Source organism: Epinephelus lanceolatus, chromosome 19 (genome assembly GCF_041903045.1).
Source record: "Epinephelus lanceolatus isolate andai-2023 chromosome 19, ASM4190304v1, whole genome shotgun sequence".
Classification (NCBI taxonomy): Eukaryota; Metazoa; Chordata; class Actinopteri; order Perciformes; family Serranidae; genus Epinephelus; species Epinephelus lanceolatus.
In genome coordinates, this window is record NC_135752.1 from 36,363,229 (window position 1) to 36,383,927 (window position 20,699).

The 20,699-nt window shown below is 41.8% G+C and overlaps 1 protein-coding gene across 1 annotated transcript; it reads left to right on the plus strand.

The window, feature by feature from the left end:
- Positions 1-3,781: 3,781 nt before the first annotated feature.
- On the plus strand, positions 3,782-16,183 carry LOC117269430 (alpha-2B adrenergic receptor). Its single transcript, XM_033646432.2, has 2 exons — positions 3,782-4,452; positions 8,632-16,183. Exon 2 carries the CDS (start codon positions 8,776-8,778, stop codon positions 10,345-10,347), a length of 1,572 nt encoding a protein of 523 aa, XP_033502323.2. The 5' UTR covers positions 3,782-4,452; positions 8,632-8,775; the 3' UTR covers positions 10,348-16,183.
- The last annotated feature ends 4,516 nt before the right edge of the window (positions 16,184-20,699 follow it).

Consider the following 20,699-nt stretch of genomic DNA (forward strand, 5'->3'; position numbering starts at 1 on the left):
ATTCTTTTGATCTGAGGACCCTTACGGACAAAATGAATATGAATAACTTACACTGTAATCAAGGTATGGCAACATAATTTGAGGTAGCCAGAAACCTGGTTTTAAAGTTACAATGTGTAATTTACGTGGTTGTTTATTAGCAAATATCAACTATTGCTTTCATAAATATATATTTGCTAAAGTGTAATGCAATTCACATACAAATGGAAGCTTTCTCATAGGCTTAGAATGATTTCTCTATATATACACAGGCAGGGTCTGCTGGAGGCTGCCGTCTTGCGTCGCCGTATTTGAATACAGTGGCCAAAAGGGATATACGCGCTTTGCCTTTTGCGTTTACCTAGAACTTGCCGTCACTGGAGACGGTTAAGGTGAAACTCAATCCGGGGCACTTCTGCGTGAACCTGCTTTGTACTTTTATGATTCTGTCGCACTTTAAATGGAGGACCACACACGTTTTGCCCCGTAAGAGGGAAACCACGCCACCAAATAAAAGAAAAAGATCAGATAAGCGAGGACGGGACAAAACGCGAGTGAATATCGGCGTTGCTTATTCCAGGTGGAAAGAAGGATTTCACAAGGGATGCAGAGGTTGCCTGCTTTCTGCTAGACAGGTAATTCAATCTGATATTTTAGAATCATTTTGGCTTCATGTTTGCAACTACTTTTCCCTCTCGTCTAAGTTTGAGTGACGGCTACTTTTACGTGCTAACGTTATCCTAGCCTTGGCTAACGTTATCCCAGAGCTACAGCTAAATGGTTAGCCTAGCCTACAGCCTAACCTGTTGATTCCTCTGGCGGAGGAGAGGGTGGCCGACACACACCTCTTCACCTGGCCGTTCCTGCACCGCCTCTACCACCTCGCCCCCTCCCTCTCCCTGGTTTTTCTCCTCTCCCTCTCCCTCATCTCCCTGTGTCCTGTGGAAGAACACTCTGGAAACACATATATTATAATCGTACCAACCTATATTTGCTGCACTGTGCCGTGACTATCACATAAAACGTGTTATTTTAGCATTACCGTGCTAATGTTTGCTCGTGTTACCAAAACAATTAGAAATAAAACACTCCTAACAAATATCTCACAGATAACCTATATCTCACTGGTAAGCTATAACATATCGTAACATGGTTTAGATTCCTAAATAAATATTCACCTCGTCGCTAGATACTCCTGAAAAACTCGAAAAACTCTGCCGTCTGCGCAAGGCTTTTTGTCCTACGAGGCCACCGTCACTTACCCGACGGGAGGGGTGAGTGAGCGAGTGAGTAATTATTTCAATTAATAGATCAATGGTTTAGTCATGTGTGTCTTAAATGGGGGTATGAGTACTCCTAGGGGTACTTTGGAGTACTGCAGATACATAAGATTTTTAGGGGTTCAAGCCTGAAGGGCTGAAACCCTATTGTTTTCGTGCTGTTTCATTATTATTATTATTATTATTATTATTATTATTATTATTGTTTAACGGTTCGCCCACAGTGAAATTCAATATCTTGTTGTAATTTGTACAGTTTGCACAACATTTTTTATTTCATCTCATTTTTAACCAAATGTCACCAAAATATTTGACAATATACCTAAAACCAGCAGAATGATGTCAGATTTTTTCCTGAATTTTATCACAGATGCTTTAACTGTTATTGATATCTGATTGCTTTTTGAAGATTTAACCAATGAACTTTAGAGGGGACGTGGCCAATCACCACAAACTTTGCAGGCAATGTCTGAAGAGGCACCAGGAACATATCCTGAAATTTTTATTTAAATTGACCACTAGGGGGCGCAACACATGCAAAAAAATGGGTGTGGCATAACACAAATCAGACTATAAATCAGAAATGTACTGTTCAAACATTACAAAACTTGCAGAGTATGTTAATTAATAACCAGGAACCACATGTGTTAAATTATTTTGAAATCAGTCAATAGGGGGCGCCACAAGTTCCAAACAAGGGCAATGGTGTTTCACAAAATTTGGCCATATATCAACGAGGGTTTGTTCAAACATCACCAAACTCAGTGGACTTTTTTAACTTAAAAGAGCTATATGTAAGAAATCTAAAGCAAATAGTCATAAAATCATCCTAATATGTCACAGAGACTAAGGAATAATGTTCATATAACATACTGATCTCCCCGACAACAATAGTACAGCCAGAATATTCGCATTTAAAAAAAATTTACGGTCTGCAAATCATGTTTATGTTTTGAATTTGTGTTTTGGCCTGTTGCGCCACCCACCGCCGTCTCCCAGTCACGCAGTCAGTAGAGTCTCAGCATCAGTTACAGTTACGACTGAGCTACAATGGCTGACGGTGCAACTAAACCCAAACCACCTTGTTATGATTCCCAAAAACGCCAAGACAAAACTCGAGGCAAAGCGAGGGTCTATATAGGAGATGCTTTTGAACGGTGGAGACGGTTGAAAGCGGAGAAGAATTTGAAATCAGATGTCGAAGTGGCTACTCTTCTCCTCGACAGGTAAGCTTTAGCCAAAGTTGGCTAACTAGCATCATAGCTCGACGGGGATGGACATTTCGAATACTTTCAACTGTTATTCATTTTTTAGGATTCAGTTCTAGTCAATGTGTGTGTTTCCGCTGGCTGCGGCTGTGCTGCGTTCTGGCTCCGTCTCAGCTGCGGCACTCCGGAGCCCTCCACAACAGATACGCAGGACTTCTATTTTTGCCGTCAGTCTCCAGCGTGCTGCTGTCCAGCAGCCTCAAATCTGTAGGGGAGGGGGGGCGGACACGACTCGCGGTATTTTGAATTTGAGTGCAGTAACCGTTTTGGCCACATTCTTACATATGGCGCCTTTAACTATAACAGCATGTCCCCAGAATGTTCCTGCGGTTGACCAACAGGAAGCAACAGTAAGGAGAAGGAAGAAATTACGACGTTAATGAACAGCCATGTGTCTGATTGTCATAAAATCTGTTGGTTATCTTTAATGCAGCGTCCTGAACGGTCAAAAGTCCTGATCTTACCCAGCTCTCAACTTTTAAAGAACCCCAAATTGTGCTTGCAGCTATATATTTTTTAATGTTAATTTCAAAACTACCAGTCATGCATTATTCCTAAAATAATTCTATTATAATGACCATTATAAAAAATCAGTCAGATAATGACATGTTGAACTGCAAAAATGCACTTATCTGACCAAATATTTCAAAGGGTGAACATTAACTTAAGAACCTCTAGTTCTAGTCAGTAAAAAGATAGAAAATACTACATAGCCTAAATAAAAGTCTACCTTTTCCAGAGTGCAATGTGACGTCTTCAAGTGTCTTATTTTCTTCATCCAACAGTCCCACATCACAGAAATATTCAGTTTTCTTGAGTATTCTGTTTGTGATATTAAATATTTTGATAATCGATAAACAATTCAATATTTTTTAAAGCAAAAATGTTTTCCAAGGTGCTGTATAAATAAATGTTATCATCATAATTAGGAGTTTGTGCATTTTAAATTGTTCAAAAATGTTTTTTTCAGCAAAATGTATTCAAAGGTCAAAACACTGTGGAAAATTACAGATTTTAATTTCAGAGTCCAACATGACTCCTCGCGTTTTTTCTTTTCTTTTATTTATCTGTTTATCTATTTATCTATTCATACTCCAACCAACCAAAACCCCCAAAATATTCCGTTTACTGTCAACGTGACCAAGAAAAGAAGCAAACCCTGACATTTGAGAAGCTGTAACGTGAATGTTTGCTTTTAAAATGACTTGTTTAATCACTGGATTATGAAAACAGCGGCTGCTGATCATTAAAATCATTAGTAAGAAGCTGCGTGCGTAAAATAAATCGCTGTACACGCGCCAAACGACATGAAAATGACAGATGAAACGTTTCCCATGTCAGTGAAAGTGAAATCCACCCCACATGTGACGCTCACACACGCTGGTTCACCTTTAGCTCTCAGAGTGGACATGAAGCGCACCGCCGGTCCGTGGACACTTTGGACACCACAAGAAGAAGCTGTGCGTAAAAAGCGCGTCGTCGTTTATCCGGTAACATCCGCATCAGTTCCTCCACATCTCCCAGTGAGAGCACAGAGTCTCCAGCGGCCGGACTGACACCACAACCCGGGATGTAGAGAGGAGCCCCGCACACGGATATATCAGCTTTTCATTCTGGGTGTCCACAATCCTGTGTTTTACTTTGAAAGAAAACTTTAAAGTGTCGAATTTATTTCCAACATTATCTCCACACACCGAGCTGGATTTTATATTTCCCTGCTCTGCTGTCTTCAGTCCTGACCCGGCGCTTCTGAGGAGATCAGTGCACCCAGGGTGGACTCTCTGCCTCTGTTACCGGACACAAAGTGGAGCTCCACCGGATAGTTTAGTCCGTATTCTGCAAATCCGTGCACGAAAATAAACTTTTAAAGTTCTTCACGTGGAATGACGCACTGACGCAGCTCAAGTGAAGCTCCACATATTCCTGTAAGTCAGAATTTACATTTATTTTAAGGCTGCAGCTGGAGATTATTCCTACACACTCACGTCTGCATCAGAGATTCAGGAAAATAACTGATTCCCTTCTGTTGAGCAGCATGTTTACTGTGGAAATATCTGGCTGTCTGCCTGTGAGAGGGCTCGTTTTATGGAGTAAACACTGAAAATTTACTGTTTGAATTTGGACAATTGGCGTAAAGAATATATGGGCGCAGGCAGCTTGTGCCCCACAACAACATAATCTTACTGGACTAAACGACTTGCACAAATAAGGAATATTAAACCAACCAATGAGCAGAAAGAGCTGCAGAAATGGACATATAGAGTATGATTTCATTATGGAAAAGGATCATAAAACCTAAATAAGGAAAATGTTGCAATAAAAGGCAACAAGCCTCAAATGTGGCAGCTTCAAAAAAACAAAACACATTAAAATTAACTGTAGGTTTCTGAAAATATAACAATATAGTCCTGCACTGACTCGTCTTATTTACTAAAAAGATCCTGACAAAAATACTTTAATCCGTCTCTCTGCTTCCATCTACCCTCATCATCCTCATCATCATCATGCCTGACCTGACTCTGCAAAAAATAACATTTAAAAATACAAGCAAACAGGAGTCGAGTCAGATTTATTTACTGTATAAAGCAAAATATTACAAATCACAGACATCTTCTTCACAGTGTGTACGGTATATGGGACCCTCTGTCCTGAAGGTGTTTTCACATTACAGAAGCAAAGCAAAGGTCCTGTGCTGTGTGTCCCACCTTAGCTACAGTGCTAATGTGGTTAGCAGTAGATTGCTGTTTCAGAGACTCAAACTGCGTTTTGGTAGATGCAACGGAAGCTTTGAGATATTACAGGCAATATTGGCCAAGTTAATCTCCTACATGTGAGATACTATCACCGATGCACTGGATGTTATCTTCTACGTGGCATGGTGGTTGCCACTTAAGCAGCAGCTCTCCATGGTGCTGAAACAGCAGCAAACCCGACCTGTTGGCTTCTATTTGAAATGCGTGTGGTGGGTTAATCAGAGATTTATATTGGTGGTGTATCATTAATTTATTAATTCATTCATTTTCTGTAACCGCTTATCCTGTTAGGGATCATGGGAGGCTGCAGCCTATCCCAGCTGACATCGGGCGAGAGGCAGGGTTCACCCTGGACAGGTCACCAGACTATCACAGGGCTGACACATAGAGACAGACAACCATTCACACTCACATTCACACCTACGGACAATTTAGAGTCACCAATTAACTTGCATGTCTTTGGACTGTGGGAGGAAGCTGGAGCACCTGGAGGAAACCCACGCTGACACAGGGAGAACATGCAAACTCCACACAGAAGGGCTCCCCCACCCTGGGTTTGAACCAGGAACCCTCTTACCGTGAGGTAACAATGCTAACCACCATGCTGGCTGTACTGGTAATGATTGCTCACCAACAAGAGGAGGGTTTCTTATAGTCTCTATATACAGACTCTACAGACAGTCTGTAGCCAAACCCCGGAGATCTTGCCTCCAGAAGAAGAGCGGAAGAGCCCTGGTTTCCAGTTGTAGGCTGTTTGTAGTCCGCGTGATATTGATCAATTAGTCTGGGGCTGTTAGTGGCCGTTTTGGTAAGGAACCGGAACCAGGGCGAGTGAGACAGGATCCGGAATTCGATGGATGCGTCTTTCCGTCAAAATAAAAGCACCAAGCTAATAAAAATGCAGTGAAACTTTAATTTAAAGAATATAATTTACAAGAAAAGCCCCAAGCCATTAAGTTAATCGATTTTCTTACACCCCTCATCACCCCAAATCGATGGTGCGCCAGAATTTAAAGTTTTACTTTGGTGAACACTTTTACTTTGGTGAATTTGGTGAATTCGGCATCCGCTCTCTAGACCGGAACCAGAATCCAGACAAAATTTGGAGTGAATAGAAACCAGGCTCTTCACTTTATGTGAAGAGCCTGGTTTCAGACAAACAAACAAACAAACAAAAAAAAAAAGAGGTTCCACAATGCACACATGCTGCTCACACAGGCAGTGTGGCTTGGACGTGAGAAGGTAAAACCTTTTGTTTACACTGCATTAGGTTAAACTTTTAATGCCCTTTGTATCATGAACTAAGCGCTTCATTCTGCACAGCTCTCTCTCACTCTGAAAACAGCCTAGTAAAGCCAAAAGTTTATCTCCTATGCAGAAAATTACGTCCCAGGCTCTTCACTTTATGTGAAGAGCCTGGGACGTAATTTTCTGCATAGGATGTGAAGAGCCTGGTGACGCAAGGCTATTGATCAATCGCGTTTGAGCCGGCTGCAGTTGTTGCCAGGTTAAACAGTCCGTGCGGTGAACTAACGAGGTGAAACATAATTGCTGTCACTGCAAACTCTGAATCCATTGCAATGTTTCAGCATATTTACTTATACATAAATGGAAGTTGGAAACGGAAATTCGCCTCCTCCGCCCAAATTAAACCGGAATGCCAAAAAATCGGGGGTCTGCCCCCAGAGGCTGTATCGCCGTCTGCTGGAAGTCAGACGCTGAATACAGCAGATGGGTTCCAAGAATGGGTTTCTTACCACGGAAATATTGTCAGGTGGCTTTTATTTTGAAATGGAAACAGGAAGTGTGGAGTATTTTGAGTGTTTGTCACATCTGGGATAGATAGACGCGTTGAAATTGGAGTATAAGGTGGTATGATGTCAATAAAAAGACCATTTTCATCGGCTAGTTTTGCAATAAGTGAAACAATAGGTGAGTTTTCGTACCAGTGCAGAGCGTGAGCCATGCTGCTCATGCAGGTGGTGTGGCTGCTTAAACCTGTTTACACGGGCACTGAAAAAAAAAGACAAACAAACAAACAAACAAAAAAAAAGAGGTTCCACAATGCACACATGCTGCTCACACAGGCAGTGTGGCTTGGATGTGAGAAGGTAAAACCTTCTGTTTACACTGCATTAGGTTAAACTTTTAATGCCCTTTGTATCATGAACTAAGCGCTTCATTCTGCACAGCTCTCTCTCACTCTGAAAACAGCCTAGTAAAGCCAAAAGTTTATCTCCTATGCAGAAAATTACATCCCATACGTAGGAGATAAACTTCACCTCGCTTCTCAAGGCCTCCATAAGGTGCTGATATTTCGCCAAGCATACGTCGTGTTTGTTGGTTGTCTCTATCAGTGTTCAGTTTGTTGTTGTCCACTTCTAGAAATGTGAAATGCCAACTTCTTAGTTTACTGTCTGTCTTTTAGTTCCTGCAGTCGTAAACAATGATTGGCTGCACAATAAAGGCAATTAAATTTGAACGGACAGCAGCACAGATACACTGTTCATTCCTCAGCATACACACAAAAGCGTATTATCCACAATAATGTGAACTGGCTTTCAGAAACCTTGATTCAGGTCAGGAAAGCATATAGTTCTTTTATCAAAGGCACTTTAAAATTTGCACTCAAACACCAAATGCTACCATGCAGCTCACTGCACAAACTTTATTGCAACTGCTGAACAACAGTTTCCCTCAGGATGAATAAAGTTTTATGTTATCCATCTTATCTGAGCTTAAATTGGCTCTGGTGGTCAGGCCAGCAACTGACCACTGGGAGCAATCTGGGGTGGACAGAAGGTGCTTGGGATCACCACAATGTACAGATGCAGTAGATGTTAAGTGTACAGAATGTGACATAAACCCAGTGGCTTACAGAAGAACAAGAGTCAAATTAAAAGCGAATTTTCAGAACATTGGCAAAGAAAATGCACACAAATTCACTTCACTACCATAAACTGTCTATAATGTCATCTCCGTGAATTTGGCAGTACATCCAACCGCTTTTAAATTTTTGTTCAGTATATAAACTGATGTCTTGTGTTAGATAAACCAGAAAAGTTCAGAAGTTGTTGTTTAATTTTAACAATGTTTAGTGTCTTCTAAACTAGAAGTATGAAGTTGCATGACATGAAAATACTAAGTACAAGTGTTGTTATAGTACCAGACGACTAGGAATTCTCACTGTCCTCCCAGTTGCCACTGTGTATGTATTGTGTGTTTATCATATTTTGTTGCTTATAGTCTAGAAATCTCTCTATCTCTCTATCTATCTATCTATATATACAACATGCAAACAACATGGATTATACTTATATCTTGACCGTCATGTGTGTCTCTCTCTTGTAGATCACATGGCTTCACCTTGACCGACAACCATCCGGCCCCTCAGTCTCTCCTCTAACTGGAAAAAAAAATCCAGTTTCTCAATGGTTCACCACAGAAACACCCTGTCACCGTCTCTCATTTTGTAATTTTCCCCCCGTCACCACCATGGCAGCTGCTCCAGATGCCCCCTGCCTGTCGGAGCTTGGCGGTCTCCCCAACAGGAACATCAGCCTCGTCTCCGGGTCCCGCCCCTGCAACCGGAGCACCACCAGGACCTCACCTTACACCCCGCAAGCCACCGCAGCTTTTGCCATCGCAATCACCTTCATGATGATCCTCACTATCGTTGGGAACATCCTGGTCATCATCGCCGTCCTTACATCCCGATCCCTGAGGGGGGCTCAGAACCTCTTCCTGGTGTCGCTGGCTGCAGCAGATATTTTAGTGGCCACCCTTATTATCCCCTTCTCGTTGGCCAACGAGCTGCAGGGCTACTGGGCGTTCAGCTCCATTTGGTGTGAGATCTACCTGGCGCTGGATGTTCTCTTCTGCACCTCCTCCATTGTGCACCTGTGCGCTATCGCACTGGATCGCTACCTGTCAATCTCTCGGCCCGTGTCCTACGGCGCCAAACGTACTCCAACACGAATCAAGGCGGCCATTATTGTAGTCTGGCTGATCTCTGCTGTCATCTCTTTCCCTCCTCTTCTCACGCTGGACAAGAGCGAGGGAGGTGAAGAGGTGTGTGAGCTAAACAATGAACGCTGGTATATTCTCTACTCCACCATTGGCTCTTTCTTCGCCCCCTGTGTGATAATGATCCTGGTGTATGTGAGGATTTATCAGATCGCTAAGCAGCATACACGCTGCCCGCCTGGACAGAAACATAAAGCAGCAGCAGGAGGAAATGCCAATGTCGGAACTAATGAGCCTCCGCCGAAGTTATCCGAGCAGTCACAACAGAACGGGGATCAAGTAGGTACGCCGGCCGGCCAACAAGAAAAAGTCCTGACCAAAATGTCTGGCTGTGATTCCACCCCGTCATCACTTCAAAAACTGCCTGAGAAAACCACAAGCCAGGACACTCAGCACCACCCTGCTAATTCCAGTGCAGCTCCGATCCAAAAATCCACCTCTTCCCCCTCAATTCCCCAACGTGACAGCCAAATCCTCTCAGCTGTTCCTAACAAAGAGTCCCAGATGCATCCTGACAAAGGGGGGGAAGCGCAACACGACAACTCGTCCAGCTCTGGCTCTGAAATGGGCGAGGAAGGCGTTCACAGCAAACACGAGATGAACAAGACTGGCGAGCAAACTTTGGGATCATCCCAAAATAAAGGGTTCAAAGTTCAGATGCTGAACCTGGCGTCCAGATACAAAAACACAGTGGCCACAGCATCTGGCACCAAACTGGTACCTGAGGAGACACCTAAGACTCAGGGGACGCCCACATCCCGCCGCAAAGCCATGGTGAACAGGGAGAAGAGGTTCACCTTCGTGTTGGCTGTCGTGATGGGAGTGTTTGTGATCTGCTGGTTCCCCTTCTTCTTCTCTTACTCTCTTCAGGCGGTGTGCCCCGAGACTTGCAGCATCCCAAACCCCTTATTTAAGTTCTTCTTTTGGATTGGCTACTGCAACTCCTGCCTCAACCCGGTCATTTACACCATCTTCAACAACGATTTCAGGAAGGCCTTCAAGAGGATACTGTGCAGGGACACAAAGGGTACGTTCTTCTAGAAAGAAAAGTGTTGTGTTTTGAACTGCTGGCGGACACAAAGACAGTTTATCTGAACAATTTATTTCTTTCTGTTTTTGACCGGGATTGACCTTCTTCAGAATCGACATAAACACTTGTACATTAGGAGGAAATTGCGTCCATTGTCTCTTCGCCTTGTTTGTCTGAATGCTGTTGGCTGAGTCACAGCAGCACCAACAAAGAGGGAGATTTCAGAAAGCCACAGTCAAGTGGCCAAAACAATTATCTTTAATGTTATTTAAGAATATGCTGTAATTGTATATTCAATTACTCTGAAGAAGAATGATTTGATTATATTTTGAAACGGAAGTCAAGAGGATACAGGGTCTGTGTTCAGTAATTTAAAGTACAAATGATGTGTTTTTGTGTGAGTGTGTGTGCATGGGAGTAGAGGAGGGTTGCCTAAGGGTCTTACTGGAAGAGAACAAATATCACTAAGTGTCCTTTATCGGAGATAAAATGGGCACTCAAAGAACACAAGATCAGGGAAAATGTGAGCATCCTTCCTCTCTGTGCCTATTCCCTTCACTGTTTTCCTTCTGCTTCTTCCTCCATGTAAAGCTGTAACTTTGTCATGTACGTTATGACGGATGGAGCTGTTATTCCCAAGTCTCTGTGAAGTGCTGGGTGTTACACCTCTCTCTGGGAATCTCTCATTAAGGTGATAGCCAGAGGCTTTAACAAGGAAAAACTAGAGCAAGAGAATCAGCAGAGGCTGCATGAAAGATGGAAACTCGTTGTGTGAATGTGATACGAGCTGAGGTGTTTGCTCCCCCCACCTCCTTTAATCTTTTCTCCACCTGCGATTTTTTTCTTCTCCGTCCTGGAAACTAAAAATAACGCAGGAAGTCAGTGCATGTGTTTGAGGCAGTGGTGGAATGTAACGAAGTACATTTACTCAAGTACTGTACTCAAGATAAAATTTGAGGCTACTTAAGTATTTCTATTGTATGCAACTTTATACTTCTACTCCACTTCATCTTAAATATTATACTTTTTACTGCACCTGAGGGATGTCAGTGGTTAATCGTTAATCGGTTAACCACCAAGAATATTTTTGACCGGTTACACATGTCAGTCGATAGGTACATTTAGCTACTCTTAAGTTTACTACACTGTGCACAACCTGGATCCAATATCATCATGCAGAGACGGAGTGCGCATGTGTGAATTTCAGAGCCACCATTTTAGACGTGTGCATGCATGCACGAGCTCGAGAGGACGGGGTATCTATCAATCATTTTTTAATGTGGCCAATCAGAGGCTTACAATCCCCTGTCAGTCAAAAACGTATTAGTTTTTAATGCAGCCAATCACTTCACCGTAGTGGGAGTAGGCAACATTTCAACTAGCTAGCTATGCTAATGCTAGCTAGCGTCTGCGTATCAACCCCCCGATCATAATGGAATATAGTAACTTCAGCTACTGCTCATTTTAGAAGGACCACTGCGAGAAAACGTGTTAAATTATAGCATAATTAATGCTAGCTAAGTGAGCTGAAAAGTTGTCTATTTCGACTATAAAATGTTAATCTAAACAAAGACAACGTTTCCTTTGAGTGGTCTTCCTAAAATAACCAGTGGTGAAAGTCTCTATTGGTCCATGATTAAGGAGCTAATATGGAGACAGTGTTAGCTAGTGCGCTAGGTAGTAGAAACGTTTTCTATTTCTGCTTTAAACAACCATTTGTGAACGTAAGGTTAATGTTATTTTTACAACAACGATTTAAAATATGTATTTAGCAATCTCCATCCGTACAACTGGGAGTCTGGTACTCGCACATGCACAAGTCTAAAATGGTGGTGCCTCTCCCGCTCTGCAGGGGGATGTTTCTGTTAAGAGCTAGCTAGCTTGTGGTGTCGCTTTTCCTGCAGTTTCGGCTGGTAACACCATCCCAACCCAACAACGTTTCCATGGAAACACTGTGCCCACCGTCTGGTATCCCCCCAGCTTGCTCCAGTGTGTAACATTATGCGGCTTAATTTTGAGCCGTAAAACCCCCTTTAGCATTGTTGAAAATGTTATCACTGTTAGCTCTGTTACCATCGTTAGAAGTGTCAACACGGCTATGGTGCTAACATAGTTAAAAATGCAAAAGGGGTTTGGCAGCTCAAAATGAAGCGGTGCTACCCTGGGGGTAGACCGGAGGGTGGGCACAGAGTCAGCAACACATCCCACCAGGAGGGCGTTACCAGGCCTCAGGAACGCTGTCCAGTCTTACAGCCAATTTTTCCCAGTAGCCATTGCAGATTTGCTGTGACAAAAATCCCTTGTGTACCAAAAAGAATTTTCCCCATAGACTACCATTATAAAAGAGATGTCTGTAAAACTGTTGACAGGACACTTCAAGCTGCAAAGAAGCTTAATTATGACTCTTTATATTTGTAAAATCAGTGACGTCATCACAATGTAAAGTCTATGAGCCAGGCAGGAACTTGCGGGCAGGGCCAGCAGCAGAAACACTACTGCGCCTATTCACCCAGGAGCTAGGAACTGTTTTTGGCGTATACGCCAGGTGAACAATGCCAATGGGATCAATCGGCAACATCTTGCCATCCAGTATCTTGGTATTATTAGAAATCTATGGGCATTATCAGCGGTAATCGTTGAATGAGCGGCACCACTAGCTAGCTAGCGTTAGCACCCACCTGACCTGGGCGGTGCGCAGTGCAGAGTGACCAAAAAAACAGTGGAGACCTGAGGGTAGGCAGTAGGCATGTTTTCACGTTAATGCCCCCATCTATTAGCAAAGAAAATAAAATAATACGTAAAGCATTTACACCACAACACATTTGAATTTCACCACCTCTAAATGGTTAGCACTTTGAAATGCAGCGCTGAAGCTCACTGAGGCAGTGGAGCACGAGACTAAAGCAAAGGCCTCTTGTATTTTACATCTTTTGTTCTTAAAAATTACCCAGTTAGTTCATAGGTGTCAGCCAATCGAAAGCAAAAGTAACCGAAACTGACAATCCTACACTAAATTTGTCTGACAGCTTTAGTTACTTTTCAGATTCCCAACTTTTGATCCCCTTCCTGTCCAGTGAAAACCATCATATCTCCAGATGTTTTGATGCTGAATGTTTGTGATAAACTGAAGAATGAAGAGCTCCTTTATGTGTTGAGAACATCCTTCTTCTCAAGCTAAATAAACTCTTTAAAATCCCTCTTGGATCAGCTGGAAAATGCATCGTCACAAAGCTGTTTCTCTGACACCATGAAAAGTTTACTTTCGGGATGCATGGCTCTCACAGGACAGCCACACTACGAACATATGATGATCTTATAGAATATGATGCATTGCTTTAGATATAAAGTATATAAAGGAGTTAAAATGAGCACAACCTGAAACATTTACAGCAGTAAAATGACACATACACATTAATGCAGCAGGAATATTAATCCAAAAACATCAGACAGAATAAGGAAAACACTGACTGCATGGTGAATACTCTTACTTTAAGTATGTTAAATACACTTAAGGTTTTGAATGCAGAACTTTTACTTGTAGTGGAGTATTTTCCACGTGTGGTATTAGTACTTTTAGATTCATTTGTCAATATTTAATGAACATGATGGACAGGGCTTCGTATCCTTTTCAGTGTGCTCTCTGCCAAAGCAATACAGACTGTATCTGAACTCGGCAATGACCCTGACGATGAGTAGAATCCCCGATGAAGATGCTCCTCCTCACTCTGGACTGATCTGATGTTGTGGGTGTGTGAATACGGTCTGTGTGTGTGTGCGCGTGTGTGACTGCAGCTGCATGTTTTTTCAAAAATGCACTTCTTTTATCCTTTTGAAAGCCAATAGAAATTTGCTTGACGGAAGCATCCAGTACTGTATACACTTGTAAGATAACTGGTGTTGGAATCAGCTTTTGTACAGTGTATTAGCTTCAACATAAAACAGTATTCTCGCTGATTGTTTTAAAGTCCGGCTGAAATTGAATTGCATGTTTTTTTCTGCAGCAGACCTCCAGAATTATCCCTTAAATCCTGTGCTCTGTTTTGAGAAACAAAACGTAAGTTCCTGTTTTACACGTGGTGCAAAGTGGTGCACAATGCAGAGCAACTGTTACAGCTAGTTTCAGACTGACGCAGTTGTCATTTCCACAGTCAGCGCCCACGTTGTGTAGGTAGTAAATATATTTGTGCACATCTGTGTGCCCATGGCTGTGTAGGTTTTAAAATGAGTGGTGGTCAGGCGAATTGTAGGCATTTTGCTATTTTGAGGCAGCAGAAAGCGATTGTGCCATTGACCAGCGACATGGTCTAAAGTCAGAATGGCGCAGTATTTTCCTGCTATTTAAAGGACGCATTATGCGGTTTCACAACACTCATGCACTCTGCTTATTACACACACAGGGACGCAGATATCAGATATGCAGATGGGTTGCAGGTGGGTGAAATCATACATAATTTGAGAAAATTTCAATGATAATCTGTAAAATCTGAAGATAGCAGAGAGCAGAGCAGAGCTGCTGTCCAACTTCCCATTAAGAGAGACGTTGTGCACATTTATGGAGGAGGAGCGGTGTAAGGCCCAGGCCACACTGCATGCATGAGCAGCGTGCGACGGCTACTTTGCTGAACTTCTATGGCTCGCTTGCTTGCAGTGTTCACATATACGGCGTTGTTGCTGTAGCGCTCCTGCAGAGTTTGCTTGTTCCTGTATCTACTGTATTTCCTCAATTAAAAGCCAACACTCCACTCATTCATGGAACCATGCAATTGCCACTGCATCGTCAACAACACGGTCATGCAAATATTTCATGATAAAAAGCCTCGCCACAGAAACAGAAACAGAGAGGTTGAGTGAAACGGAAGTATTTACATTTCTTCATGTCTGTGAGTGATCTCGACATTGAAACTGTCAAAAGACCATTTCAGGACCACGCACGTCACATGAAAAAAAAAAAAATCAGTTAGCCTCAGAATCTATAGATGTTCCGCACCCGAGCAGCAGCTGAGCCACACCTGAGCAACACTGCTCACGCGGGCAGTGTGGCTGCTCTAACCTGTTGACACAAGCGCCGAAAAACCCGCTGCTAACACTGGCAGGCCTAACTTTATTGATTATATTTGATGCTAAAAGTTTAGTGCTGTTTATCTGTCAAGTTTACAACTACAGTTTTGCTGTTTTACAACCCCTTTCCCCCGTGCACCTTACTCTGTGCCTAGATTATGCACCATTTAATTAGCAAAGTGGAGCTGGACGCCACGTAATGCACTTGCACCATGCACTTTAGACCATGAGCTACAGATCATTTAAATAGGACCCTAAAAGTCCACAGCAATGCTAGCAGCTCTGTGAGGCTGTACTTATCTAATGCTAGCAAATGTTAGCATGCTAATATTTGCTAATTAGCACTGAGCACTAAGTAGGCAACAGAGGCTAATGGAAATGCCATTAGTTCTGCAGATATGTGGTCATTAATATTATAACAATTCATCCTGAGGAGAACATGAATGCATGAACCAAATTTCACAGCAATCCATTCAAAACCTCGACTTGCTAAGCGAGCTACCAAACAAACCCTCATGGTCTCAGTGCTTCATCTCACCTGTCAATCAATCACATCCTTTCAACACTGAAAATAACATCACCAACAAATTCTAACTTATTTTTTGCTGCAGAAAGAGAGAGCTTTTGTGATTTCAGCTGGACTTTAAGTTTAGAATAATTACCTCTCCGTATTGCCTTGTTGTACCTTCTATCTCTGCTCTCCTGTGTTGTTGTGTCCCAGTGCTATGCTTTTATTTTGAAAATCTCTTCATATTAAAGGGTTTGAATAAAGAACATGGTGAGAAGCTACACGCACTGATGCTTGCTGTTTCAGGGGACAGTGGGTGGGATCGACTGCGAGCACTTACAGAGCAAAGAATAATGGAATCAGACAATTTAGCATTGCTGCTCTCTGTCAAAGTGTTTCAGGGGAATTATCTTTGTCTGCTTCACTGACCTTCGACCAGAATATAAAATACAACATATTGCTATGGAAAAATAGGCACATTAGACCTCCTGTCAGCACCATGTTATCACACACACACACACACCTAATAATTTACCAAAGAAAAAACCACACGTCCTTCAAATAAACGTATCTGTAATATTAAAGGTGATAATTAACTAATTAGCTCGCCCTGTTTAATACCTGTGAACTATGAGCTGTCAGAGAGCCAAATAGCAGAATGTGTTGTTTACTTCCTTCAGTGAAGACGCACTTATGATTTGAATATAATTAAAGGTGTTAAAGTCCTCCAGTGGTATAATTTAGTGTAATTAGGACAGCTCTTATCATCTCCCAGTGTTCTGTCTGCAGGAGCCGGGGAGTTATTTTTCAAAAAACACTTTTACATTTATCTCATTCCTGAAAAACATTCTGAAGGCTCCAAACTTTATTCTCTCAGCACCACTTTAACTCTGAACATCTAAGGAAACTCTTAATGTCCAAACATCATAAAGTCCACTCGGGTGTCGAATGATCTCATACTGTGCTGGAGACATTTTAAGAGAGTGGAATATTATATTCACTTCTGTATATCTGTGATGACAGTTTCATAGCTCCAAGGTATTATGGTATTGGATTTTTAATGTCTTTTTTATTATACCATATTAAAGCCGACATCATTTGTCTCCGTCAGTCACGATGTTCAGCAGCGATGCTTCATCAATCAGTTAACATCACGGTAACAGCTCAGTGTCACATGCTGTCTCCTCAAGATATTCATGATAGGAAAATGCTGTAAAATACAGATTATGTATTCTATATATATCAGTTTTAACCCCACTGCAGGACACAGTTCAGTCACCGGAAGAAGATGTTGGCATTGTATGTTTCTGCACACTACGAATACGTTACATTTGTATGTTTCATATGTGTCATATCACGGTGACTTAAGTGATGTAGTGTACCAGGAGGTGGAGAGGATGGTGGAGGGCATGACACCAAGGTGAGATGTTTGACAAGCTGCAGACAACTGTACAAGACCAACAAACAAGCAACACATCACTGTTTTCCCAGCAGCTTGTCAAGTGCAAAATGTGGGTGGCTGTTTTGGTAAGGAACCAGAACCAGGGCGAGAGAGACAGGATCCGGAATTCGATGGATGTGCCTTTCCGTCAAAATAAAAGCACCAAGCTAATAAAAATGCGGTGAAACTTTTTAATTTAAAGAATATAATTTACAAGAAAAGTCGCAAGCCATTAAGTTAACCTTTTTCTTTTATTGTATTTAATTGTATTACAAGTTATTGTCTATTTCAGTTTTTTATTTAATAGGCACTTGATCCTAGTTTTGTACATTATACCTGTAGTTTGTAAATCCATTTTTTGATAAAGTTTGGGGCAGTAGGGGCGAAAGAGAGAGGAAAACTGAGTGATGCTCACCATGCAGCATGCTCTATCAACCACAACAACACCAATATGGCATCGCCAACATCACTGCCTGATAATGTTACACCTGTCAAAAGGATGCGATGAGACGATGGTTCGCCAGAATTTAAAGTTTTACTCTGGTTAACACTTTTACTTTGGTGAATTTGGTGAATTCCGGATCCGCTCTCTAGACGGCTCTAGCTCTCTAGAGCCTGGTGACGCGAGGCTACATTTAGGTACCAAATAAGGGCATTTTTAGTGAACCCTTGCTGTTTGGTTCCTAAAACATTGTTGTTTTTTAGCAACCCCTCCCTGTGTTTCCAGTGGCTTTTAAGATACCAAACATGGATGTTTTTAGCAACAGCTGTTACTGTTTTTCAAATGGTTTTTTTTTTGGAAGGCTTCCAGACATGGATGATTTTTGGTGGCTTGTACCCGTGTTTTCAGCGGCTTTTTGGATCCCAGACATGGGCATTCACAGTAGCTTTTTAGCAACCTGTCCCTGTGTTTCCAGCGGTATTTAAGATACCAAATGTGGATGTTTTTAGCAGCCTGTGGCAATTTTCCCAGCATATTTTTTGGTAGGCTAAAAGACATGGCAGATTTTTAGCAACCTATACCTGTGTTTCAAGCGGTTATTTTGGTACCAAATATGGGTGTTTCTAGCTGTCTGTCCTGTGGCTTTTTGTTGCTTTTGTTCCAACATAGTTTTTGATACCAAACATGGGTGTTTTTAAGCCACATGTCCCTGTGTTTCCAGCAGTATTTAAGGTGCCAAACACAGGTGTTTTTGAGCAACCTGTCCCTGTGTTTACAGCGGAGTTTTAGATATCAAACATGGCTGTTTTTAGTGATACATACCTGTGTTTCCAGTGTTTTTTTTAGATACCAAACATGGGTGTTTTTTGCGTCTTGTTACTGTTTTTCCCAGTGGAATTTTTGGTAGGCTTCCACACATGGATGATTTTGAGTGACACGTACTTTTTTAGTAACCAAACATCGGTATTTTTAGCAATTGTTAATGTTTTTCCAACAGATTTTTAGGTACCAAATGTAGGTGTTTTTTAGCGACTTGTCCCTGTGTTTCTAGCAGGTGTTTTTGGTAGGCTACAAGACAAAGGTGATTTTTAGCAACTCATAAATGTGTTTCAAGCGGCTTTTTTAGATACCAAATGTGGGTGATTTTCGCGACCCATGCTGTCTTTCAGAGGCTTTTTGTTGCTTTTTTTTTTTCAACATGTTTTTTGGTACCAAGCTTAAGTGTTTTTTAGCAACTGTTTTTTTTCCAGCAGTGAATAAGATGCCAAACTTGGTTGTTTTTAGCGACCTGTTGCTGTCTTTTCACTGGCATTTTGTTGCTGGTTTTCTGATGGATTTTTAGGTAGCAAACTTTAGCAAGTTTGTTTCCAGCAGCGTTTTAGGTCCCAAACATGGGTGGTTTTAGCGACCAGTTGCTTTTTTTCCAGCAGATTTTTTGGCACCACACATGGTTCTTTTTTTAGCGACCCATCACTGTTCTTGCACTGTGGATAGAACCATGAAAATCAGTTGTTTTTATTGAGACAATGCTGTGTTTCACGGCAGTATTTTACTTGTTAAACCAGATATTTCAAGCAAAAACATGATCTTCCCTAAACTATGGCCAAATGTATTTTTTTGTGTTGTTCTTTGTGTAAACCTAACCACATATTTTTTATTCTTATCAACAAATCCCATGTGCAGAAAGAGTCCGCTTAGGGTGGTTGGGTGTGGAGGTGGATGGGTCAAACAAACACAGGACTTTGACCCGGGAGTACCCAGTTTGTGTCCCTTGTAAAATGTTGCTTTAATGCAACTTTATGTCATTTATGTTTTATGTTGGGTCTTTGCATACTGATGTCACTCACCTGACATATTTAAGTCATGTTCCATTTCATTCCATTCCGTGCCAAACATATTTTTTTAATCAAAAAGATGACGTGTCTTTTCTCAACCTAACAAAGTAGTCTTGTTACCAAAACCTAACCGTTACTGTTTCACAACATTAACCACATGTTACAATGTGTTTCAGCTGTGGGTCACATAGAGACAATAAAGAGTGCCCTGTGCGTCACTATCAAATGCCGAGGGGCATGGAATACATCCCTCATCACTGCTTGCAGGTCTGAGACTGGATGTGAGTGTTAATCTCATAAATGAAATATCATGAACTCCAACCCGCTGCATCTCTGTGCATAAAGGACACAGACGCTTAGTGGCGTTGACGATGACCATCAGTTATCACGAGCTGCATGCAACACACGTAGTTCCTCGGGACACTGGTCCATTTACAGGCTCTATCTGCCTGCTGATATTTATGTCAGCACCTTCTCTTGCACACCACACACCAACACCATCAATGTGTCTGCTGTATGTGCGTGTTAGTGACACTGTACATTATCACATGTGACTGAACTCGCCATGACTTGGGAGGTAAAGTGCTGTGAATAATTCAGCCAGATTACATATTCATGCAGCCCGGTCATAAAGACTGCAATGCATGTACGGGGCATTATTTAAAATTGTATAAAGCAAAACATTTTAAACAGTCCCTCGTATAAATCTCAAGTCACAACAACACAGCGCACATTAGCTGAGCTCCAATTACTGTGTACCAAAGTGTTTGGACTGTTTGTGCATGTGTATTTAATAAAAATAAGATTCATATCAATACACAGAAGCATAAATGTTGACAAAGATAAGACGGGAAGTCTCGTCAGACTCCAGATGCTCAAATAGAAAGTGACAAATGACAAGAAGAAGTACAGCAGAGGAGAATATTCCAGTTTTTCTCTTTCTTTCTGAGAGTAAGACGTGAGCATCGATATCAACCTCATATCTGTTCGTATTCAGGATGTAGTTAGTTTAACATAAGATATAAGCAGCTGAAAGCAGCTTCCCTGGCTCTGTCCAAACAGAAGAAAATACACCTAAC